Source organism: Xenopus laevis, chromosome 6S, assembly GCF_017654675.1.
Source record: "Xenopus laevis strain J_2021 chromosome 6S, Xenopus_laevis_v10.1, whole genome shotgun sequence".
Classification (NCBI taxonomy): Eukaryota; Metazoa; Chordata; class Amphibia; order Anura; family Pipidae; genus Xenopus; species Xenopus laevis.
Window position 1 is genome coordinate 93228610 of NC_054382.1, and position 25605 is coordinate 93254214.

At 39.7% G+C, this 25605-nt stretch overlaps 1 protein-coding gene across 4 annotated transcripts in view; it reads left to right on the forward strand.

The window, feature by feature from the left end:
- The first annotated feature begins 3489 nt into the window (after positions 1-3489).
- The window catches only part of lpin2.S (lipin 2 S homeolog), a 66965-nt gene continuing 44849 nt past the window's right edge, over positions 3490-25605 (forward strand). Inside the window, exon 1 of one of the 4 annotated variants that reach the window (XM_018268632.2) lies at positions 3490-3980. Coding sequence is in view for 2 of the 4 variants with exons in the window: in XM_041567100.1 (XP_041423034.1) it covers positions 17833-17916 (84 nt within the window). In the remaining 2 variants the exon portion in view is untranslated. 4 annotated transcript variants of the gene reach the window in all.

Genomic DNA, 25605 nt, shown 5'->3' on the forward strand with positions numbered 1-25605 from the left:
AAACCTGTTATCCAGAATGCTCTGAATTACAGAAAGACTAGCTCCCATAGATCCCATTTTATCCAAATTTTGAAAAATTATTTCCGTGGGCTGTGCCAAACCGGGCCGCTTCTGGCCCAGGCTGCAAACACAATAAAAAAAGGCCACAATTACCTGCAATTCCAGATCCCTTGTGCACAAAGCCCAGGAAGCTTTCTACTGATCACGACAAACACCAAAATACTGTTTGGACAGTTTTTTTCGGAAAGCCTGAAGCGCCCATGCATCTCCCCCAACCCATAGAAAAATTGGTCCATGGTCAAGGTCTTTTATATTAAAAAAGGAATGGGTTCATGTACGTCACCATTGCTTGAAATTATGAGCAATACAGTAAAAATGTGTCATTTCATCATGTCCTCAACTTAGTTCCTTGTCATGGCTGAATATTGGCATATGAGCAATTGAAAACAACAATACATTTCCTGAACTTAAGTGCCATCTTACATATAATTAATGCATTTAACAAGCAATTTTAATGTGCCAGAATAAGTTCAGGAAGCATTCTGCTGGCACAATACCTGCTCTTATTTATTAGTATGGTGACACTGACATGTATGATGTAAAATGATCATGGCAGAAATACAAGCTGGTTGGGTTGATGCAGCACATTGTAACTCATTGACAGTATGTTGTTATTCTATACTTGTATACTTCTTATTTGTGTGCCATACCAAACAGTATTCAGTGTGGGTTTTCACAGGCCTGTACATCTAATTCTGATAGCTGTCCTGAATCAGAGTAGGGATAGTAATAAAATAAACAAAGCCTTGGAAAAAAAATTAGATGCACACCCAGAGACACACACAAATGCGCATACACAGACACACACAAACGCACACAGAGACACACAGACACGCACTGTCACAAATCTTCCCATTTATGGTCAGCTTTACACTAGGGGCAAATTTAATAACATTCAATTGATTTCCCTATAGGATGCAGTTTTTTTGCAAATGCAACTATTTAACCTATATGTGAAAAACTGACATTGGTCTTCCCTCAATTAACTAAATACATTTCCTTACATGTGCTTTCCAGCTCTGAGCTGGCATTATGCATTAGAATTGACGGGGAAAATACAATAAAATAACCAGCATTATTCAATTTTGTGAATTAAAAAAATTATAGAAAAAATTTTCACCTGAGAGACATATTCTGATAATATTTATGGGAAAGTTATAAAATATATTTTCTTGAAGAAAATGGACATATTCTTTTTAACACTACAAAATCTATCCCCAAACAGTAAGGGGCAGATTTACTAAGGGTCCAATTTCGAAGTTAAAAAAACTTCGAAATTCGACCCTCGAATTGAAATCCTTCAACTTCGAATATCGTATTTTTATCGTATTCGAACGATCGAATAGAAATCGTACAATCAAACGATTAAATAGGTTGAATTGGACGATTTGAAAGATTTTTAGCGATTGATCGAAGGATTTCTATTCGATCAAAAAAAAATTAGAAAAGTGCTGTGGTAGGTCCCCATAGGCTAACATTGCACTTCGGTAGCTTTAATTTGGCGAAGTATGACGTTTTTAAAGAGACAGTACTTTGATTATCGAATGGACGAATAGTCGAACGATTTTTTCTTTGAATCGTTTGAATCGAAATCAAAGGTCGTAGTAGCCTATTTGATTGTCGAAGTACCCAAAAAATTATTTCAAAAATTCTAACTTTTTTAACTTCAAAAATTCACTCGAGCTTAGTAAATCTGCCCCTAAAATTGTTTTGCAGACTTATAAGGTAAAGGACAAAAGTAAACATCAATGGCACTAACATATTTAGAGATTACAGGAATATTGTCCAAAAAAGCTACATAATTTACCTTAAAATTCACTTTAAGATACTGTATAAAACATTTTTAGTAGCCAAATAGCACATATTAAAAGGAAAGCACATTGATTAGCATGTATGTGATTCAACACCTATGCCAATTCAAACCCTGCAATAAATTACCAGCTACCTAAAACCCAATTACTGTTTCTTGGTACATAACCAAAACACATACTGTACATACAGGTACACAGACACTGAGACACAGTGGTACAGACATACACAGGTAAAAACACATACACAGGTACAGACACACACACACACACACAAAGGTACAGACACACAGACATAAAGGTACAGACACACAGACACAAAGGTACAGACACACACAGGTACAGAAACACAGACATAAAGGTACAGACACACACAAATACAGACACACACAGGTACAGACAGACACACACACACACAAAGGTACAGACACAAATGTACAGACACACAGACATAAAGGTACACACACACACACACACACACTGGTACAGACACACACAGAGGCATATACATACACACAAACACTACCTTTACATCCCTCTCCAAAGCTTTCTGTAAGCATAGAAGCTCTGTACCCTGACACAGTAAACACGGACCCCCATACACGGGCCGATAAAAGCTGCCGACAGACCAAGTCAGCAGCTTATCGGCCCGTGTGTTAGGCTATTCGACAGGCAGGGACAAGACGACGGGCTTCACTGATCGATATCGCTCGATCGGGCAGGTTAAAAAATCCTGTTGGATCGTGGACGCATCTATGCATGTATAGGTGGCCATACACGGGCCGATAAAAGCTGCCGACAGACCGATACGGCAGCTTATTGGCCCGTGTGTGGGGGCCCCCGACGGGCTTCCCCAATTGAGATCTGGCCGATCGGATGGGACTAAAAATCCCGTCGGATCGCGGCCGCATCTGTTCGTTGATGTGGTCCCGCGATCCGACCGCCCGTTCGTTAGGATCCGATCGTTGGGCCCTAGGGCCCACGATCGGATCAGCCCGATATTGCCCACCTCAAGGTGGGCATTTCGGAGAGAGATCCGCTCGTTTGGCGACATCGCAAAACGAGTGGATCTCTCCGTGTATGGCCACCTTATCTTTGTATGTGGTCCTACGATCCGCCCGTTTCGAATGCATTCTGATCCGATCGTGGGCAGCCCGATATCGCCCACTTCAATGTGGTTATATGGGGGAGTCGCCAAACGAGCGGATCTCTGCGTCCATTGGCCACTTCCACAAATCTCCTGTCCCAGCCCCTCCCTCTCAGGGGCGTGTCTAAAGGCAGCACTGGCAGTTCAGAGGCTTCAAAGACTTTTTCCCCTTCCACTCAGATTCATGTAAAACTCCTGCTTTCTTCTTCTCCGACTCCCCATTTCGACTTTGTGAAAAGTAAGAATGAGTAAGTCAGCAACTTCCATCCCTGTTCCCTGCAGTACATGTGCCTTTATTTGCTCTCTGTCCAATGTACGTGCTGCTCAAACTACTGAACTATCACTGGTGCTGCTGGTGACGCTCAGCACTGACAGCCAATCAGAGAGAGGCATGCAAATGAACCCCACCTCAGAGCAGGACACAATCCAGTCAGAAGAGCGCAGAGCAGCCGCTGCCAGTGGGACTAAATAGATGTGAATACTTCACAAACCGTACAAAACTGATACTACATCATATTTACAGACTTTCATAACTTCATGGGATGATTCATTTCTGTGATGATAGATTTCATGATAGTTCCCCGTGTCTGGAACTTTATCTCTGCCCCAACGCCTCGAAACAGTTACTCATATTGTTATTAGGTCGCTGACACATTTGCCACACACACATCTCGCTCAATCGGACCTTGTGCTGGGCGAGCCACGCCCCCACCGAGTCGTAGCGAAGTGGGCGTGGTTTCAACGTCATCGTCCCTGCCCCTTTCCTTTGCTGGCTCCTGGGTCTATTGCTGTCTGGCTCAGCAGCCGTGCTTGAGAGCAGGGAAGCTGTGGAGGAGGAGGAGGGGGATAGAACTGGCAAGTTTGCCCAGGGAAACCGGTAGCGTCACGTTCCATTCATTGAGAGTAGCGGCTTGTGCGAGCGGCCTCAGATACAGCTTCATTGAAGACGAGCCCAGAGGTGAGAGGTGATTAGTCGCTCTACATCCTATTCTTGTCTGTCTATGTCGGCTCCGTTCTGCCATTAAACTCGCCCTGGGGCCTGGCAGGGATTAAGCTGCCCATAGTGACTCTGGGAGCCGAGGGGGTGGCTGAGCAGCTTCTATTTGTACCAGCTGACCTGGGTGCTTATATATTGAATACCTGTAACACTAACGTCTCGCATCCGGTTGTAGGTGCATGTCGGGAGTTGTAGTTCTAAGCCCAATGGAGAGCAATTGATACTGCCATTGATAACAAGACGCTGTGTGTTTACTTTGCTTAGCTTTCAGGCTTCTCCCATGCCATCAGATCCCTTGTTACTGCCAAGCACAGGAATTCTTATCATGGACATTCAGTTTCACATGGAACAGATGTGGCTTTGCTCTGAGGCTTCTTGTCCTTGGCACTGTGGCCCATTACTGAACTTTATTATTCCTCTCCTGGCCACCTTGGCACTGCCACTGATCTGTAGGTGGCACAAATTACACGAGGAGGCCCAGACTTTACTAATGTGACGCTTTTTTCTAGTGATGATCATCTACATCCATAAAAGCATTGTTAGCATTCTGTTCCATGGGAAATATTACTTATATATTCTATATATTAGGGATGCACTGAAACCAGCATTCAGTTCGGGATTCAGCCTTTTTCAGCAGCATTCAGCCGAAGCCTTGTGCCGAACTGAATCCAAATCCGAATTTGCATATTTAAATTAGGGTCGGGTAGGGAAATCGCGTGACTTTTTGTCTCAAAAGAAGATTTTTTTCCACTTTTTCTTCTCCTGCCCCTAATTTACATATGCAAATTAGGAATCGGTTCGGAATTCAGCAGATTCACCAGGGATTCGGCCGAATCTTTCACCAGGGATTTGGCCGAATCCCTGGTGAAAGCGTCGGCCAATCCCTGGTGAAAGATTCAGCTGAATACCGAACCGATTCCTAATTTGCATATGTAAATAGTAACAAATAGTGGATTCGGTGCATCGGTAACTGATATTGCTTTATTTTACTAAACAACTATTTCTTATGAAGCTTAACATAAATATCTGAATTAAAAGCACAAAATAGGAGGGTGATTTAGACAAGCTGTTTGTTGACAGTGTCTTGAGATCTGCTAGCTAAAGTTCTACTGGTAGATCCCGATCTTCCTTTTGGGCACCCCTGGATTAAACCGATGACATGATTTCTGAGGATGCTTATCCTTTCTTTATATTCATGCTTTCTATACCTGCTTGTGCCAAAGCAACCTTCTAAGAAGTGGCCTATTGAGTGTAGCAAATGGCATTGACCTTTAGTTGTGTACAGCTGACTGCCATAGGGTTGTCCCTTGTGGGTTGGAAATGGCTTTTCCAGAACCTACAGTATTATCTCCCTTAGACCACCTTTGCCAAATGACTTGTGCACCTGTTGTTTGTCAGAACACTTACTATTTACTGTTCCTATTTTCGACTTGCTTGTTAGCTGACAGTGCATGTGACCCTGTATAGCTATTGTATGAGCCTCTCAATGGCTGCCAAGCTATTTTAATTGCTGCTTGGCTGGCTGACTGGCATAGCTGAGTTATTTGTTTGTCACTATCATAAGACTTAGTCTAACTCTAACCAAACTCTCTTCAAACAACAGTGTTACAATAAGAAGCTTGAGGGACTAATCCGAGTTCATGTATAGAGGATACATGTTGGTTATTGTTTTTTCTACGGAACATTTTACGTTTTTGTACAGATTTAGAAAGATTCAGATTTCTTATAAATAGACTGGCCGCCGCCTGGGAACTCGGTTATTTGCAGCTGGCATCTCTGCCACATAGTGGCACTTGAGATTTTCTGCTTTGGTGACTTAACAGGCAGTTGGCAGTCGCTTGCAGTATCACATGGCTCCAAAAGAATTATTAAAGAAGGATTATCCTGTTATTTTTTTATACCCAAGCAGCTGAATTTGTAAAGAGATGGTTTACCAATTGTATGCCAAGTCAGCGAATATGAGCCAACCTCTTTATAATTACATTCTCAACATTATACATAAAAGTCTGAATTTTTATCAATATTTTCTGAAAACCACTCCAACCAAATCCGTATGTGTTTTTTCTCCTTATTTAGCAATACACTTTCCCAAAAATTTTGTTTGCTGGAAAAAACTAGTGAAAAAACGAATTGTACAAATGTTTCAGATTTTCCACCTGAAAACTGTGGTTTTTTTTCTATTTTTTGCCCGAAAACCACGAAATCTTCGCAATATTATACGAAACCCAGTGCAAATCAAAATATCTTTGGGATTTCTCCCATTGACTTGTATGCAACCTCGGCAGGTCTGAGATGACGGATTTTCGGATTCTGACTTTTTTCCATCCTCGGGGTGTATTAATTCCTGAAAAATTTGTGTTTTTTTTTTTTCACTAAGATTCGGATTTCATACTAAAAAAAAAAAAAAAAAGAAAAACCACAACTTTTCGGGGTTTTTGGCATTCAGAGTTTAGTAAATAACCCCTTGTGTGTGGCTGTGACTGATAGCCGTTTAGCTTTAGTTTGCTGTGTACAGATATACTGATAATCTACCCAGGGCTATTGGCTCATGACCTTTGCTTTATGAGAACTGGTGGAATTCTGCTTTGGTGGTCTTTCCACTGGTCTAACAACTGTTGAATGTGTCGCACTAGAGTTGCAGAGTTCTGTGTGCGTTGCACATCACTGATTTAGACAATTGAAACCAATTGTTACTTTACTTCATTTCTGTGACTAATAGGTTTGTTTTAGTGATCAGAAGGCTTTTACTGACGTCCGATCAGATCCTGGTGATTTGTGCAGTTGACCATCCAAGTAAATCCAGCTTGAGTATAACAGGGATTGGGCCAGATGCCAACCTGGGCCAATTTATATAAGTCAGTTGTCCACTGATGCAGAAGGGATGATCAGCCTTTGTTTTGCCCATTTCATGGTCATAGTTACTTTAAAGGAGGTTTCACCTTTCAATTAACTTTTAGTATGACATAGACATTGATATTTTGAGACAATTTGCCTTTTTTTGTGTTTTTTTCGGTTATTAGCTTTTTGTTCAGTTAGGCATTTCAGCAGCTAGCTGGTTGCTAGGGTCTTACCTTAGCAACCATGTAGTAGTTTGAATGAGAGACTGGAATATCAATAGGAGAGGGAGTGATTAGAAAGAGAAGCAATAAAAAGTAAGTTTATAGTAGAGTTGTAGCTTCACAGAGCAACCTGCTTTTGACTGCTTGAGTCAGTGACCCCATTTGAGAGCTGAGGAGATGAAGAGGAAGGCAAATAACTCGAAAACGGTAGAAAATAAACAATGAAGGCCAGTTGTGTATTGCTAGGTATAGGATATTCTATAACATACTAAAAGTTAATTCAAAGGTGAACAACCCCTTTAACTAGCTATAAATGCTATCATTTGCTTGTGAGCTCATCTTGATTGTATCCTTTTAAGATTAGGCTAAGGCTAATAATGCTAAGATTTGCATATTGGTATTTTTAGGGCAGAGACACACTGGCATATTCGGGGAGTTTGAAACTGCCTACCCTGCCTTCCGCCAGCTAGAATGAGTTACCCCGAAGAAGAGGAGATTTGTCGCCGGGCGACTAATCTCCACGAATCCACCAGTGTGTCTCTGCCCTTAGAGGATACAACCATTATTGCTTTTAGGAAGAAACTTGTATGCCTTCCATGGACCAATTTATTAGAGTGAAACGGCAAAATGCTTGGCTTTTCAGTGCAATAACATTTGAACAAAGCACCCCTGAGACAGTAGCCATGCGTTGGAAAAGCTGCACTGGATATTGCTTGTTTTCTGAAACCATAAATTGTCTGTACAATATCCCTTGTAAAGGTATAGTTCACTCTCAGACTAAATAACCCCTGTCGTAGAAGTAGGCATGTTTTCAGTTGTTTGTGGACTTCTTTTTTTTTTTTTATAGTTTCTGATTTATTTTTTACTGCAGATCTTTTGCTTTGCATTGAGCAGTGGCAGCATCTATACCCACCTGCTTGGTTGCCAGGGCTCACACCCCCTTAGCAAACATGTATAAACGAGACCATTTTTCCTTCTCTCCCAGACTCTGACTTTCTTGTGATAATGGAGATTTTCTAGTTTCTGCTTTTGAGTATCTTGGGGTTGAGACAGCCTTCATGTGCTAATCAAAGGAGCAACAGGATTGCCATAAGCCCTGTTTTTGCGATCTGCCGATTACCCGACCTTTGGTTTCTGTCAGGTCCGGACTGAGAATTAAAATAGGCCCTGGCATTTCAGGTAAACAGAGGCCCAATCAGCCCACATACAGGCCCAAACAGCCCACTAAATACTGATTTTCTATAGGACCTTATAGCAGCCCCTCTGGCATTTGCCAGAACCCACATAATGCCAGTCTGGGCCTGGTTTCTGTATATATAAAATATGTCATGATACAAGACTTAAGTAATTAACTGAGATTCGTATTACAATCGAGCTCATAAACCAGTGCTATTTGTATCAGAATTTAATAATCATTCCTGTATTTTCATCTTCTATGACTGACAAACCTACTTTTCTGCTTGCTAATTTGAAATGACCCCTAAGCTTAGCTTCTCAAACGCTGCCCAGAACACACTGAGCATGTGCAGTGTCACTGACACTCCTAACATAATCTAAGATGGTAAGCTTCTGTGACAAATTTATAGCCCTGGATCATTACTGTTACAGAGATGCTGAACCTTCAGGCAAGTGCAGTAAGTTCATTATATAAAAATACATAATTTCTATCCATATTCATTTTTACAGTTTAGTTTTCCTGACACCTGGGCTATACTTGTCCCTGTCGGTCCTAGGTGTGTTCCATTCAAGTTACTGGCAGACTGCTTATCTGCATTTAGGTTCTTGTGTGCCAGTTGAAAGTAATTTGTGGACATTTTGCCATAGCCCTAAAGCTAGTGATTTATGGCGAGATCTCATATTAATCATATAAATGAAACTCTCTGTCCTACCATGTAATTGCTTGGATAACCACTGTTAATGAAAGAATAAATTGCAGCCTTTAAAGGCAACTATCGCAACACACATCGCATGTTTTATCAGTAAATAATTCTGTGAAAGTCCGTATCTTTTAGGAACAATGATGGTGCAGTGGTTGGCAAAGCTGCTATACAGTCCTAGGCTCTAAGAGCAAGCAGTATGTATGTTCTCGCCATGCTTGCATGGTTTTCTCAGGGTACTTCATTTTCCTCCCAAAACTGGTTCCTTGTAAACCTGATTGCAGTGTGTTTGATTTAAATGGGATCAGGCACAGGTATTGAAAAATCTCTGTATCTTGCTGCAAAAGGTATGGGATTCCTTATGTGGAAACCCATTATCCAGAAAGGTCATCTCCCATAGACTCCTTTTTATACAAATAATCCAAATTTTTTTTAAATGATTTAATTTCTTCTCTATAATAATAAAACAGTACCTTGTACTTGATCCAAACGAAGATATAATTAATCCTTATTGATAGCAGAACCAGCCTATTGGGTTTATTTTATATTTACATTTTTTTAGAAGATCCAAATTACAGAAAGATCCATTATCCAGGTCCCAAGCATTCTAGATAACAGGTCTAATACCTATATAATTTAAAATTTGAGTATAATTACAGACTCCTCTCTGTTTATAATGTGTCTTCTGCTTATTTCATTGGTCTGATTGGCTGATCTTACCAGCCTATAGGGGAGAGATCTCCAGTATAAAATGCGCAAGGTTGATAAATGGTTAACAGTAGAAACAAAACAGTCTGTCTCGCACACCCTGGCCTTCTGGACTGGGAACTCCCTGGTGCACAGTGAAAGAGGGATCACTTACCTCTAAATCAACATGGAGATTTGAGAAATACACCGGCACACAAGGATACTGCTGGCAGGGCAAGCAAGGGCTTGCCCTGCCAGCAGTATCCTTGTGTGCCGATGTATTTCTCAAATATCCATGATAAATGGTTAAGACATCTGGAAATGTCAGTGTATGGCCAACAGCAGATAAATTTTCTGTTTTGGCTGTGATCGATGCCCATTGAAGGTAATGATGTATTTATTTTCTTAATAAGAGACCTATGGAAAGGGTGTGATGAACAGCACAATGTCACCTAATGACAGATATGTCACTGTAGTGCAATTACCCACGTATTAACCCTCAACTGCTGACTCACACCTTGCACTTCAGGATAGTCACGTGAATGTTACTAATTGAATCTTGTAAATATATCTTCTTTCAGTTTTGTTTTGTTTTTTATGCAAGAGATTTTTGTCTTAATTAGGTTAACATACATACGACCAATTAACTTTACTTAAGGCTTTTTTTTATATAGGAAAAAAAAAACTTGTGTAATGTAATGTATTTTCTGCAACATATACGTCCATTGAAATTTAATTTCCCACCGTATGCACATTAGCCAATGCTAGTGCAACTTCGCCGAATTAATGCTAGCGCAACTTTGCAACCGTTTTACGCCAGCTACGAAACTTTGCAACTTAGTGAATTAGCGTTGCCTGAGCGAAGTGTGGCGATGGCGGCGAAGCCGTAGCTACCGAACTTTCGCCAGTTAGTGAATTTGCCGTGTAGTGTGGAGGAAGAAGTAAGTAAAAATGAAACCAAAAGAGTAAAACTGAAACATTAATAGAAGTTTTTATTTGGCTGATGTTGAATCTATGTATCGCCCCCTTTAAATTGTTGCTGTAACCAGTTCTTTTGTACGGTGCTTTTAAAGTTGAACTTAAAGGGGAAGTCCGGCTTCCAAACCACAATTTTATAAAGAGGCCCACATAACACAGAAAACCCTTAATATATCCATCATAGTTACTAAAAAAAAGCATGAATAAATGCCATTTCTATGCTGAAATCCAGCTATTTAACAGTTCTTCTCTTTCTGCATCATTTGAAATCCAGGCAAATTGTAACAACTTCTCCACAGCTTACAGACAGCATGCAGGCACTACATAACCCACAATGCATTGCACTGTGATGTTGTTTCTTATTGAAATCACATGTGAAGGGAATTTGGAAGGATGCATGCTAAGGACAGCTGGCTGTTGATACAAAGTACCAGTAGTCAGCCAGCTCAGCAAAGTAGTCAGACAGATGAGCAGAAGATCAGGCTTAGGGAACTGTCAGAAACCATTAAAAATCATGAAAAGTCATTTTTTTCAATTGATGTGTATTGCAAAGTTGCTTGAAAGTATGATTACTTTTCAAAAAGCTTAAGTTATGTTTTTGTGGAGTTCCCCTTTAAACTTCATACTCCAATATTAATGGATAACCCTTCTACATTGGCATCACTGCTACTGTGTAAAATTGCATAGGCGTACCTGCCCTTTAAATTAAGCAACTTGGCACATGTGTTGTCTGTATCCATGGTAGTGATCACCAAATAGGAACTTGCTTACACACTAAAACAAAGGGTCAACTCAGCATCCAAGGCATGCGTCCTTCTGTTCAGCAATGAACACCAGTGAGTTTGACACTGGATGTAATTCATACCTGGTGTGTGCAAACCCCACTGTGGAACTCAGTATGAGACAGTGCTGTTTGGGCACTTTGTTCTGCATTTTTATGTAGTCTAAAACCGCACAAATCAGACTCATGGTCATCTGGAGTAGAAAATCTCTGCTGGTGCTGAGAGTTGTAGTTTACCATTGCCTTATGTTGGTGTACTTTGGCCTTTAGGTTTGTGTGTTTTGAACTTGTGACTTTTATTGGCTGCTGTAAATCCTCTTGGCCAGAACAAAGCTGTGATTTGGCAGTTGTTTCCAGCAAGTCTGACAAAGAACACAGTGTTCTAGTGTGCCTATCTAATGTATAGTTTCCAGTGTGCTGCAGCCTGGGGAAATGTAAACTGAAAAACCCACTGTGCAGACCCAGGTCCTGAACAAAGGGCTTCACACAGACTTTCCAGTTCATTTGACTGTGCTAAAGGCCAATAGCTAATAAACACACCGAGCATCTGTGATTGCTGTTGATATGGACTACGAAAAGTAGAATACTTCCCCTGTCGAGTGAATCGTATTATGCCCTGTAGCTATCACATTAATGGTATACATATAAAGGTTCATTAAACTCTCTCAGGGCCTCTGTTGCCATCTTGGCACATCTTTTCGATTGGAATCGTGACAGGGGGATAGAATAGAGGACTGTGTATTATGATAAAGCTTTCTGTTTCACAAACTGCCAAAATTAATGCACCAGATCTATTCATTCTAAAACATTCTAGAAGGATGTGGATGTTAATGAAGTGATACAATTAATCCTAAATGAAATATGTTGTATTTACTTGAAACCAAATAAACTTCCCTGAAGAAATGAGTATAGACTTAAGAAAGGGATCCTGTCATCAGAAAACATGTTTTCTTCCAATAGCATCAGTTAATAGTGCTACTTCAGTGCTACTGAAATCCATTTCTCAAAAGAGCAAACAGATTTTTTTATATTCAATTTTGAAATCTGAGGCTAGACATATTGTCAATTTCCCAGCTGCCCCAAGTCATGTGACTTGTGCCTGCACTTTAGGAGAGAAATTCTTTCTTGGCAGGCTGCTGTTTTTTTCTTCTCAATGTAACTGAAGGAGTCTCAGTGGGACATGGGTTTTTGCTATTAAATGTTGTTCTTGGATCTACCAGGCAGCTGTTATCTTGTCTTAGGGAGCTGTTATCTGGTTACCTTCCCAATGTTCTTTTGTTTGGCTGCTGGGGGAAAAGGAAGGGGTTGATATCACTCCAACTTGCAGTACAGCAGTAAAGAGTGATTGAAGTTTATCAGAGCACAAGTCACATGACTTGGGACAACTGGGAAATTGACAATATGTCTAGCCCCATGTCAGATTTCAAAATTGAATATAAAAAAATCTGTTTGCTCGTTTGAGAAATGGATTTCAGTGCAGAATTCTGCTGGAGCAGCACTATTAACTGATTCATTTTGAATTTTTTTTTCCCATGACAGTATCCCTTTAAATATTAACTCTTTCTAAAGCAGCTCTGTCACTGTAATTGTTCTAAATTGATACATTTAGTTGATCCATTAATTATCTGTGGCCCTGTTGAGCATTATTTCATTAAAGGCAGCTGTTAGAATTGATACAATAGTTGCAAATATTCCTCAGACACTGCTGAGAAATGTATTAACTAATGTAACAAATTATAACAGTTCAGAATGCTCCTGGATTACTGAACTGTCAGACTGAAACACTTGAGGCAGGAATGTTCAATTTTACACTTTTGGAAAAACAGTAAAAATATAAAAGATGGAAAGCAATTGAAAAAAGTTTTTATGACTGGTAAACAATCTGAAAACAACTGAACAACTTGTTTGTAAGGTGAACAACCCCTTAAATCTATTTTCACCAAAGTTTAAAGGGGGTGGTTCATCTTCCTTCTTTCTTTTCTATAGTTTCTCAGATATTTTGCTCTGTTTTCTGACTCTTTCCAGCTTTCAAATGGTGGTCACTGACCCCATCTAAACAACAAATGCTCTGTAAGGCTACAAATGTATTGCCATTCTTACTTCTTATTACTCCTCTTTCTATTAAGGCCCTTTCATATTCTAGTCTTTTATTCAAGTCAATGCATGGTTGCTAGCGTAATTTGCACCCAAACAACCAGATTGCTGAAATTGCAAGCTGGAAAGCTGCTGAATAAAAAGCTAAATAACTCAAAAACCACAAATAATATAAAAAATAATTGCAGATTGTATTAGAACTAGGGATGCACTAAATCCACTATATTGGATTCGGCCAACCTTTGCGAAAGATTCGACCGAATACTAATTTGTTACTTCCTTGTTTGTGACAAAAAGTCACGCAATTTTCCTCCCCACCCCTAATTTGCATATGCAAATTTGGATTCAGTTCGGCCGGGCAGAAGGATTCGGCTGAATCCCGAACCTCCCTAATCAGAACATCATCAAACAAAAAGTTAATTTAAAGGATAACAACCCCTCTAAGAAGCAGTGCTTAGTATGCCAGTTTCATGAATATCTCTGACATATACTCCCTTACTCAGCAGAGGATATAAACATTCGTCCCACATCACACTGCTGCTGCACTTCAGATGGGCTACCCCAAGGACTTGACCGGGCCCTAAGGGAGAGTCTGTAAGTAAGGGAACCACCTGCTTAGGGTAACATCACAGAGAAGATTTTTCCTGCCATTAAGCATCATTTTTTATTTATCCACAGGGGATATAATGTTTTGTTGTAATTAAAATATAATGAACTGTTGTTTCCCTGCATTGGTCATATTTGTGTATTTGAGTTTTTGATAAATAGGCTGCACTGCATAATACTGCATAATTAATACAATGGGTTTAGTTCTTACACAGGAAGGTCAAATGTCATTCAGGGCTCTCCAAAGGACTACAGTCTGAAACGGTTTCTCCTATAAAATGTGACATTTGTTGCCAAGTGTAATGGTTTAGTTGCAGGCTCTGGATTAGCAGATACAAGCTTTAAATGGAAAAAAAAATGTAACCGTGAATACGATACTCCACCAACAGCCTCTTTTAATAGCTGCAAAAAGAAAAGCATTTAAACTGAAAAAGTGTCAAATACGAGCTTCTCTAGTAAGAAGAAAACACACAAAACAGTAACAAATGCATCTAAAGCTGGCCATAGATGTTATGATTTTTAAAAGATCAGATCCTGATAGTGAGACCACGATCTTCTTGGAACGATCGTACGAATTTACCATCAACTAAAAAGACCAATTTTCCAGGAAAACAAAGGGGAGCTGCCTGCTTGGCCCTGCAAACATAGATAAATTGCACTGGGACCGCCAAAGATTTTTTGAGCTGGCCGATCAATTTCCTGATGTCGGACGAAAAATCGTAAGATGTACGATCGTTCGAATCCTACTAACCGCACGATAATTTTCGAAGGATTGGTCGGACTTCCCTAAAATTGGTCGTTCGGCAAGAAGAATCGTCGAGTCTATGGGGAGCTTAAGATGTTTGTTACAGTGGCTTTATAATGTCCTAAAAGCACAGCTACTCCCTGGTGTGTACATGAGTTTAGCTGCCCCATTGCGTTGTGTTATATGTCTCAATATCAGACTTTTTCTGTTCTTGTGGACAATCGCTTCATTAAAAACAACTCTTAAAATTCTTATCTATCAAGAAAAGGGATATTGAAATGTTAGTATTCTGCATATGTTCTTTCATTTTTAGTCACATCCGCCTTTAAGTGAATGGTCAACAGGACTGTGTGAGCCCGTGTGCCTGTATGCGTGGGAAAACAACACAAATGCTGCCTAAAGTCGAATAGTTTAATCTGTTTTCCAGGGAGCATTTGTGTATTGTTTATGTACAGATAGTGAATGTAAATTGCCTTTTTCCCATTTGTGTTAGCAGGCTCTTTCTACTTACTTTTTACCAAAGATTTCATTGCCACTTCGATGCCGATGGGGACAGATGGCATATATTCACAAATACTAAAATAGCACAGGGGCTGTCATACAGTAACAAATGAACAGAGTGGCTGCAAAACATTACATTGATAGGAATGGAAAGGTCAGGCTGACAGCTTTACATTTTACTCCAGCTCAGACCACGTGAGTTTGCTTGGACTCCTTTGTACTATGGATGTTATGTAATTGCAAGCCAGGGTGGAGCTAGGCCAAAAATCAATTCTGAGCCAAGCAGCTACACTTGCTTCTCTGTAGCAGTACTGTTTGATGCTAGAATGGCCATTGATAGACTGTCGAAAGGAATGGAACTACATTGAAACCTGGATTTTAAGTACCCTGATTTTAAGTTTTCCCACATTTTTTATTTGTGATCCCACCATTTTATAATGCATTTCAATGGATGCATTTCCCTGATTTTAAGTAATGTTTTCCCGGATTTTACATAAAAATTTTTTCCTGAAGTACCCAAAAACTGTTTTTTTTCCCTCTGTGAATGTGATTATTTCTAAAATAAAGTGGTTTAAAATAGGGGTGCACCGAATACAGTATTCGGTTCGGGATTCGGCCTTTTACATCAGGATTCGGCCGAATCCTTCCACCCCCACCAATCCGAATCCTAATTTGCATACGTAAATTAGGGACGAGGAAGGTTATCACATCACTTTTTGTCACAAAACATGGAAATAAAAAAAATATTTTCCTCTTTCCACCCCTAATTTGCATATGCAAATTAGGATTTGTTTCGGGATTCGGCCAAATCTTTCGCGAAGTTCGGCCGAATCCAAAATATTTGATTCGGTGCATCCCTAGTTTAAAATACTAACCAGATGTATATTTTCCCATGGTTCTGCCTGTAAATGGTCAATTCCAATTATTCTGCCCCTTATACAGTCCTGCACCAATCACTTATTGCTTTAGGTTGTGTATGTGACTGACAGAGAGGCCTTGCACATGCCCCCCCTCTAACATTAACACTGCAATGCTTAACCCCTGTTATTAAAACAGTAAATATTGTCTCAAAGTAAAACGGACTCCTGTGCTTATGTCCTTCAGTACTTGAAGAAAAAGTTACTTTAACACATTTCCCTGATTTTGCATTTTCCTGGATTGGACATAATTTTTTCCTGGTCCCCTGAAAAACATAACATGTTGGGTTCTACTGTATATGAAGTAGATGGAAGAGACATAACTAGCCTTTGTTTCTTGCTTTCTGGGGTCTTGTATGAAAGTGTATAGACTGCAATCAGATTTTTATATATAATAATCGCCCTGGCTACATGGTAATAGGTTGCAAGTGTAGATACAGAGCCATTAGACCTCCGTCATACCAGATTTTTATATGTGATAGTAGTCGATACAAGTCAGGTCTTTCCTAATTGCAGAGACAGAACTTTCTGGGATTTTAGCAAAAGGCTGTGGGTGCAAGTTCCCTATAAGCATTCGTATATAATTTTTATTCATGAGGAAGCAGGTTGATTGCATATAAGGTGCAAGTGTGCAGGAGGTGTAAAGTTTCCATATCACACTTGCAATTCATTAGCAAGAAGTCAGGGTTATTATTCATTTCAGCTTTTGTATTTGAGCTAAAAGGCTAAAGAGGGCAGGAGGCAAGTAGCCACACAATGTGACACGGCCTTAGGATAAAATTAGAGCTTCTCTGACCCCTCAATTGGATTTCTGGGTAGCATATATTTCATAAGAGAGCCCTAGCCTGTTTAGTGCCATAGTCAGAACTGGAACTACAGAACCTTTATATAATTAGTATAAGTAAGTTGTTGAAGGTGTTAAAGGATCTTGTCATGTGAAATCACAATGCATTTAAACCATCACAAACATAATCAGCAATAGCACATGATTGTATTTTTGTGCAATTACAATGTTTACTGGTATGCTCAACGCTGCTTAAATTGACTGCAATAGAAGAAGGCACTGTAACTTCCCTATGTGTTGGGTTTATTTTAATGGCACATATGCACATACCAACAGTGTTTGTTTTTAAAGTCAGTTCCCCAGAGTGGAATGTGCTTACTTTAGCTTTCCGTGCCTAAGAATAACTAGCTTCTTTTAGGTAACATTGGAATGACTGCATTATATTTAATTTCTTCGTAGAATGTAAGATAGTGTATCACAGAGCAAAAGAATCATTAACTATATGAATGGCTATCATACATGTTAGAAGATCACGTAACTGATGAGTACAAGGCTGTGCCCTTTAGCTAACAGTGCATGTACAGGGTATCACCATAGTCAAGTCTATGTGCTAGAGGTTGTGGCTTGAGCTGAAGTGGTTATTGGTTACCAGATAGTGAGCTGCTTCCTTTTGAGGCGTGTGAACTAGCGAGGTGCATTTCCAGCCGGCTGAAGGGAGGAGGATTTCTTGTGAAAGTTCTTAATAAACTTATTGAAAGAGAGCAGTGCCTCACTCTGTGATACCATGTGAAATGTTTATGTCGGACGATCTGGAGTCACATACAGAGGATTCAGACGATGAACACACACAAGAAGGGACCTCTTATAGCCTACTGGTAAGTTACACTTGTAGGCAGAGAAGTCTGGACTACAATGCCCAGCATACCTGGCAGGAAAGCTTGTATATTTTGACTAGCTTCTCACCTCCTCTCCTTTTAGATGATGTATAGAAGTACACTTCATGTAAGCAGTAGAGCTAAATGAGTGTGCAGTTTGCAGTGGATCATGAAGCACCAACCTGTAGAACTGCAAGCTGAGAATGTGCTGCTGTATATTCTGTGTAGTACTGTACTCATGATAATCAGCTGAGAATCTTGGCATTGTTAAGGAGCTTTAAATGGGTTGATGTTTCAAAATAGCATGATACCATCTCCCCTTCTGCAATTCTGTTCATTTTTTATTTATTGAGTTGGACTAATATAGTAGGTGAGGAGCTGAGAGCCTGGAGTCACATCAATTTCTCTGTTTAACAAAATCCTGTAAAGCTGCTACTTAGGATGGCATAGGTTTTGGGGATTGATTTATTTTTTGGATGTGTGATTGATAATGATACAGACTATCGTCCTGCATGTTATAATGTGAAATATTATGGGAAATATGAGTTCTTTCTTGTTGTTTATGCATGTACATCCTACATTCAGTGTTTTTCAAGGGGTAGCAAAACTCTTATTCACTTGTTGTTTGTCAGAAATAGATGTTACTTTCTATGTTGGCTCTTCCAGCTGGTCAATAACAAATATTTTCTAACAAGTCACATAGTGACTTATGTACTGCACCACTCTAGCCTGCTTCAAGGACACAATACACCCCCAAAATTAATTATTATGCAGTGTAAATGTTTAAAACGTGCACAGTTATATGCATTACACATTTAAAATATTCCTTAAGAGCCATATACATCTGGCGGACCCTTTAGCTGGACAGCCCTTCTTAGGTTATGTACCCATAGAGCAACACAATTTCTCTCCACACCAGTTTGGATATATGGCTCTGGACCATTAGGCTGTATCTGTGCTATAAAACCAGCAGTTCTGGGTGTATAGTTGGCCAAAGGGACATGAGTGATTTGCATGTCTCTGCCCATGATGCCTCCCTGCCTTATGGAAGAATTAAAACTCAAATTTTTGGTATTTAGGCAGTGCTATGTGTATAGCCTGAGACAGGTAAATGTCTTCTAATTTCAGAAATATTCTCCTTAGCATCTTGTGCAGTGTAGAATTAATGGTTTCTTCAATATTGGCAAATTGTCTGAAGTACCAGAGCCTCCCCACACCATCACACTACCACTTACATGTTGTATTTCCATTTTGTCAGGCATAAATGCAACCTCTTCTGTCCAAAGACTGTTAGTTTTGCTTAGTCTGTCCACAGAACATTATCCCAATTCTATCTTAAAAAGCTTTAGAATATTCAGTGTTTTTTATTTCTGAAAATGTGAGATGAGTGTCGATACACTTAGGTATCTGCTGCTTCTTTTCTACTGCAGCTGCAGGGGTCCCATGAGGCCCTAGCTCATATACAATTTCAATAAATATTGGTAAAACCGGTCAACCTCTAGACACTTTGGAGGCCTGAAAAATAATTTGCTGTGGGGCCCAGTAATATCTAGTTACGTCACTGCTAGACAGACCAACAGTTCTTTGGCTATTTTGGGATGTTTTATAATTTCCTGTAGAAATTGTTTCTGAACCCTTGAAAGAATTTTTACAGGTGAATTCTTGCCTTTAAATTATCTTCTCCACTTGGTCCTAACAGTGTTTTGATTGAGCCAAAGCCTTAGAAATGGCTTGTAACCCTTCCCAGACAGATATGTTTGTCGCTTTATACTCATCTGTTCAGGAACTTGCTTTGATTGAGGGAAAGAGTTCTTGTAGGAATGCTAATTGTAAGGTTTAATTTATAGTGATTTTTAGAATCGGCAGGGCTCACTGTGTTCAATAAGCTAAATCTAATTGTGATTATTTTCTTCATAAAATAAATGCAATCATAATTCAAAATCTTTGTGCTTAGGAATCCTTTATATTTAGGGTACACAGAGCAATTGTGGCCTTTGTTCCATCAAACAAATGTGCCTCCAAAATACCCAATATTGCTCTTTATTGCTGGTACAAGCCCTTTCAAGTGATTGCTCCCAGTTAAAGGAGAATTCAACCTTGTTGAAAAAACCCTGTACCTCTTAATTCTAAATCGTTCATGCGCTATTCAAAGTGGGCCTTACAGCAATACATGAATGTGAATGGCTACTTACATAGCTGCAAAGAGGTAACTATATTGCAGGGCTGCAGTGGATAATTGGAACAGTAACATCCACAAATTAAAATGTATGAAATAATTAAAATATAATGTACTGTTGCCCTGCACTGGTTATTGGTGTGTTTGCTTCAGGAAACACAACTGTAGTTTATATCATCAAGCTCATGTGTAGCCATGTAGTACAGGATAAACAGTAGATAACAGATCAGTTCTGAAGAATCCCATTGTATACTACAGAACTTATCTGTTATCTGCTATGTATCCTGTGCCTTTTCTAATCTTTCATTGAATGGCTGCCCCCATGGCTACTCAACAGCCTGTTTATATAACCTATTGTACAGTTTTTGACGCAAATACATCAGTTTTACCAGTGCAGGGCAGCAGTGTAAATTTTTTGGTGTTACTGTTCCTTTAAATAGCAAAGCACCTCCATGTATTTAGCTTTATTGCCTGTCTTTAAAAAGAGAAATGATCATTTACTTTCTGTTTCCTAGAATCAAATCTCCTGTTATGGTGTGTTTGAATAAGTAAAGGTTTTATTAATGTAAACATGCATGGGCAGTGTCAGTAGCAAAGGAAAGTTGCTTTTAGTTTCATATTTAGTCACTGCAAGAAAGAGGAAAACAATAAAGAGATGAAATCTAACCACTCTAAGCCTTCTGTACACTGGTGTTTGTTTTTATTGAGTTTGCCTTTCAGGTTTGCCACTGGAAACAAAAGTGTTAATTGATGTCAATATCCCATGTGGGTCTATACTCATTGAAGCAGACATTCTCCTTTTCCTTTGTGTAAAAAGTCACTGGGGATAATTAAATAAGTAAGCATTAACATTGCCATGCAGTGCAGATTTGTGCAGCAAACATAAATGTTAACTGATCAAGACCAGTTGTTAATGTCGCTTGTGCAGACCCACAGTGCATTTTCCATACACGCAGTGTTTAATTCCAGCCAAGAACCTCCCTGCATGTATTTTTTATGTTCTCCACGTGTCCGTGTGTGGGGCCATCCGACGGGCTTCCCTAATTGATATCTGTCCAAAAGTCGCCGAGATTAGGCAGGTTAAAAAATCCCGTCGTATCGCGGCCGCATCTGTGCGTGTTTGCAATCCAGCCGCCCGTATCAGATCCAGTATGATCCGATCGTTGGGCCCTAGGATCAGGCCGATATCGCCCACTTCAATGTGGGCGTATCGGGGAGAGATCCGCTCATTTGACGACATCGCCAAATGCGCAGATCTCTACGTCTATGGACACCTTTAGGCTATGGATTCACAGGCTGTTGGCTCTGGCTGTTGTCAGCCTGCATATTTTTGCAGACTGAAAGAAGTGGATCTACTCCCTGCTCCATTGATTTGAATGCTAACAGCAGAGCAAAGCGGAGGTCAGCTTGGAGGTGCCTCCTTTCATCTATTTGGGCTGACCTTGGCTTCAGCTCCGCTGTGTGTATGTGTGTGCACACAGGCTGATTGGATTCAAATAAATGGAGCAGGGAGCAGATCCGCTTCTCTCAGCCTGCAAAAATACACAGGCTGACAACGGCTGAGCCTTCAACCTGTGTACTCATAGCATCACAAGCCGACTCATAGGCTCCTGGTGAAAATCATGTATATGCGTGTAGTAGTTTGTGTGTGTAATGGGTTTCACTTGGACAGTGACTGATATGAATGATGAACAACCTCTGTTAAACACTGAACTGTATATCAGTAGATGTCTATAGAAAATGAATTGCGGGGTGGCTAATCTTCAACCTGAAAAGGGAGCAGTGAAAATCCCTGTGAAAAATGCAAATGATTGTTTTTTGGATCATGTTGTGCTTTGGTGAAATGAGTACAGTGGTTAAAGGACCTATATACAAAAGGGTGACTCCGCTAACATGAATGTGGCATATGCATCAGACTCAAATTAAAGTATTTTGGTGTTTCTGGCACTTGTGCTAGCGTTCATGATGAGGATAGCTGTAGCTTCTTTTTAATGTATATGCTGTAGTGTGATGAATCCTAGTTCAACCATGCTGCATCACTATGGCATCATTACTACCAAACCCACTTGTTTAAGTCTGAATTGTTTCTATAACTATAATCTACCTGTCATTATTAATAATGATGCAGCACTGAGCCATGCTTTTACCTTTGAAGTGCCCTTATGCCGCCTCCAGCCTAACCACACTCACCCTCTCCCAATGGACTTCCTAGTAAAGTGTCCCTATCACTATGACATTAGAAAATGTATAACCCATAGTAAAGCTGTTTCTCTAATGCCAGCCAATTTACGGCACACAGAAATGGCTTTGTATACTCGAACCAGGGAGTGCCATAGCACTTTGTGTTGTGAAAGCCTTCGTTATGACTTTGTATTTGTAAACATTTATTTAACCGTTATATTGCCTGGCACAAGTACTCCACATTGTAATTTATATAGTATGGCTTCCGATGGGTGAGGCCTGGGTGTTGTTTAGTATAAGTATGTGAGGCCATGGTGAAAAAAACTCAAGCTGAGAACCCCTGCTTTAATGAACAATGTGGGTGTACGGAGTTTGTACAGCTTTTGCCTTTTATCTCTTTTCCCCTATCAACTAAGCTGGAACAGTAGTGTACAACTGGAGTACATGTGTATGTGTATTCAGCGCAAACCTGCTTTTTATTGACATGATTTTACTTGAGCAAGCCCCATGACTGTTAATCTGCCCACTGAACAGAAAAAGTTTGAGATCATCAAGCCTATATATATATATATATATATATATATATATATATATATATATATATATATATATATACAATATCAAAACAGGGGGGTTGTGGGAGCACTCTAAAGGCTTTAAAGTATATATATAAGTATAATAAATGCTATTGCATATGTACCCAAAACAGGGGTTATTTTGTTACAAAGTTATGATCATAAAATTGATAAGCCACCATACCACGTCAAGGTAAACCCCGAATGGCGGTCCCTAACTTGTTTTATATTTTATGTGCATTTTAGCATTACCTGTAATCAATGTCCATTGAACGCTGTTTTTTCACTAAGGGCTAAATCCTCCCCAGCCAGCAATCAGGCTTTTAAAGGAGAGATATCCCCAAAACAAACGCCCAATTTTAAAAGCATAGGATCACCACTAGTTTAAAGGGGGGGGTATGGGGTGCTACAACCACTGAAGCTATGCCACAGCTCCTGGCTAAATATACAATATCAAAACAGGGGGGTTGTGGGAGCACTCTAAAGGCTTTAAAGTATATATATAAGTATAATAAATGCTATTGCATATGTACCCAAAACAGGGGTTATTTTGTTACAAAGTTATGATCATAAAATTGATAAGCCACCATACCACGTCAAGGTAAACCCCGAATGGCGGTCCCTTACCTTGACGTGGTATGGTGGCTTATCAATTTTATGATCATAACTTTGTAACAAAATAACCCCTGTTTTGGGTACATATGCAATAGCATTTATTATACTTATATATACTTTAAAGCCTTTTAGAGTGCTCCCACAACCCCCCTGTTTTGATATATATATATATATATATATATATATATAAATAAACTATTTTGTTTACATAGCTATTTGCACTGTTTGCTTTATCACGGCTCAGCTGCTTCAGAGCAGAAGTGAGGAATATTCTTGTCCTGTTATGCAAGCAGGGTCAAATGGGCCACGTGGGCCCCCGCCGGCCCAGACACAGTTCCCATTTGGCTGGGCCCATTAAAAAGCAAAGAAAACCAAAGTTCCAGTCCGACACTGTATCCAAGTTGTCTTGTATGTGTAAGGGTGGTGACACACGCTAAGGTTTTGGGGAGATAAGTCGCCCAGTGACAAATCTCCTCTTCTTCGGCGAATAATCTCCCCAAAAAGCCTTCCCGCCAGCTAAAATGTAAACTGGGATCGTTCCATTTTCCGAAGTTGCTACTTCGGAAAACTAATTGAATGAAGGTGAAGAAAATGCAATATTAGGCAGTTTCTAAAAATAGCAGTGTCTTCATTGTTCTGTACAAACTCAGACATTCACTTTATAAACTGAAAAATATTTCAAGATTTTGCTTTCCTTTGACTGAACTAATATTTAGTTGTATAACCACTGTTTCTGCTGCACATCTGTGTTGCAAGGAGTCAACCAACATCTGGCACCCAAAAAGAACAATCTTGCTTTCATCAGTCAACAAAATGTTGCACCATTTCTCTTTAAGACAGTTAAAGTGTTCTTTGGCAAATTGTAACCTCAGCACTTTTTTTCAACAATGGGACTTTGCGGGGGCTTCTTGCAGATAGCTTGGCTTCACAAAAGTGTCTTCTAATTGTAATAGTACTCACAGGTAACTTTAGACGTTCTTTGATCTTCCTGGAGCTGATCATTGCCATTTTGGCTATTCTTCTATCCATTTAAATGGCAGTTTTCTGTTTTAGACAAAACATTGTATTTGAATTGAAACTAAACCAGTAAATTTCTATAGAAATCAGACAAGAAACAGGATTGGCATGAATTCAAAGAATGAATCTGCTTGTCAGCATTCCTCCTGCGAAAAACATTTTGGTTCCCATATTACTGAAGTAATGCTTCCTCTTGGATTCAGCAGGGGTATATATAATTTTTAAGAAGTGTTTGTACACTACCATCAGCCATACAGATTACATGATACAAATACTAATTGATAAAGGAGATAAATCGGGCCCTTCTCATTAGAACTTGCAATCCAAAGCTACAGTCCCCATATCTATCTCTCAATGTCACACTAACAACGCGCAGTCAAGAGTAAATAAGCCAATGAAAACATGCAAAATGTAGCCATACTTATAGTCAATATGCAACGTAATTATGGCACCAGCATACAACTCCATAAATAAGTATATGCGCAATGAATCTCGCAATAGTTTGCTCGCCATATTTAAAATACACAGAGTATTTCAGCGAAGTGGATTTCCAGACCTGCGGATCCCAAAGCGTTAAATAATATGGAGTTTCCATGCCGTATTGGCATTTCTTCTTAAAAACGCAAATACTGCCATTGTGTGGCAGATGTTGGCTTGCAAGCTCCCTCTGGAAATGTCAATAGTGCGTATTGTATTATTTGGGGGTTCATTTTGTGCATATTTACGCACGCTTTTAAAACCGCAGTGTAAAAACACCATATGTGACCTTGCCCTAAGGCTTAAAATTGTATAGAAAAAAAACTAGTATGACTTGGATACATTTCTGTCTTGCTTGGCTATGGCTAGGGTTCTGGTCATACGTTGTACACAGGATTAGGTCTGCTTTCCTTAAAGGCTTTTTACTTCCCCACTGCCCTAAGATGACTATGGCTGATGTATGCGTGAGACTCGGGCAAGATAAGCTGATAAACTTAGTTGACACTGCCCAATAAAAATGCTTTCAAAGCCTGTCTGAAAACGAAAGTAGCTCCTTTGAACTCACTTTCATTTAAGTTCCATATGGTTTTCCACCGAAATGCCAGTATCATGTCCTTATCATGGAGATGCAGTAAGTGACCGTATCCA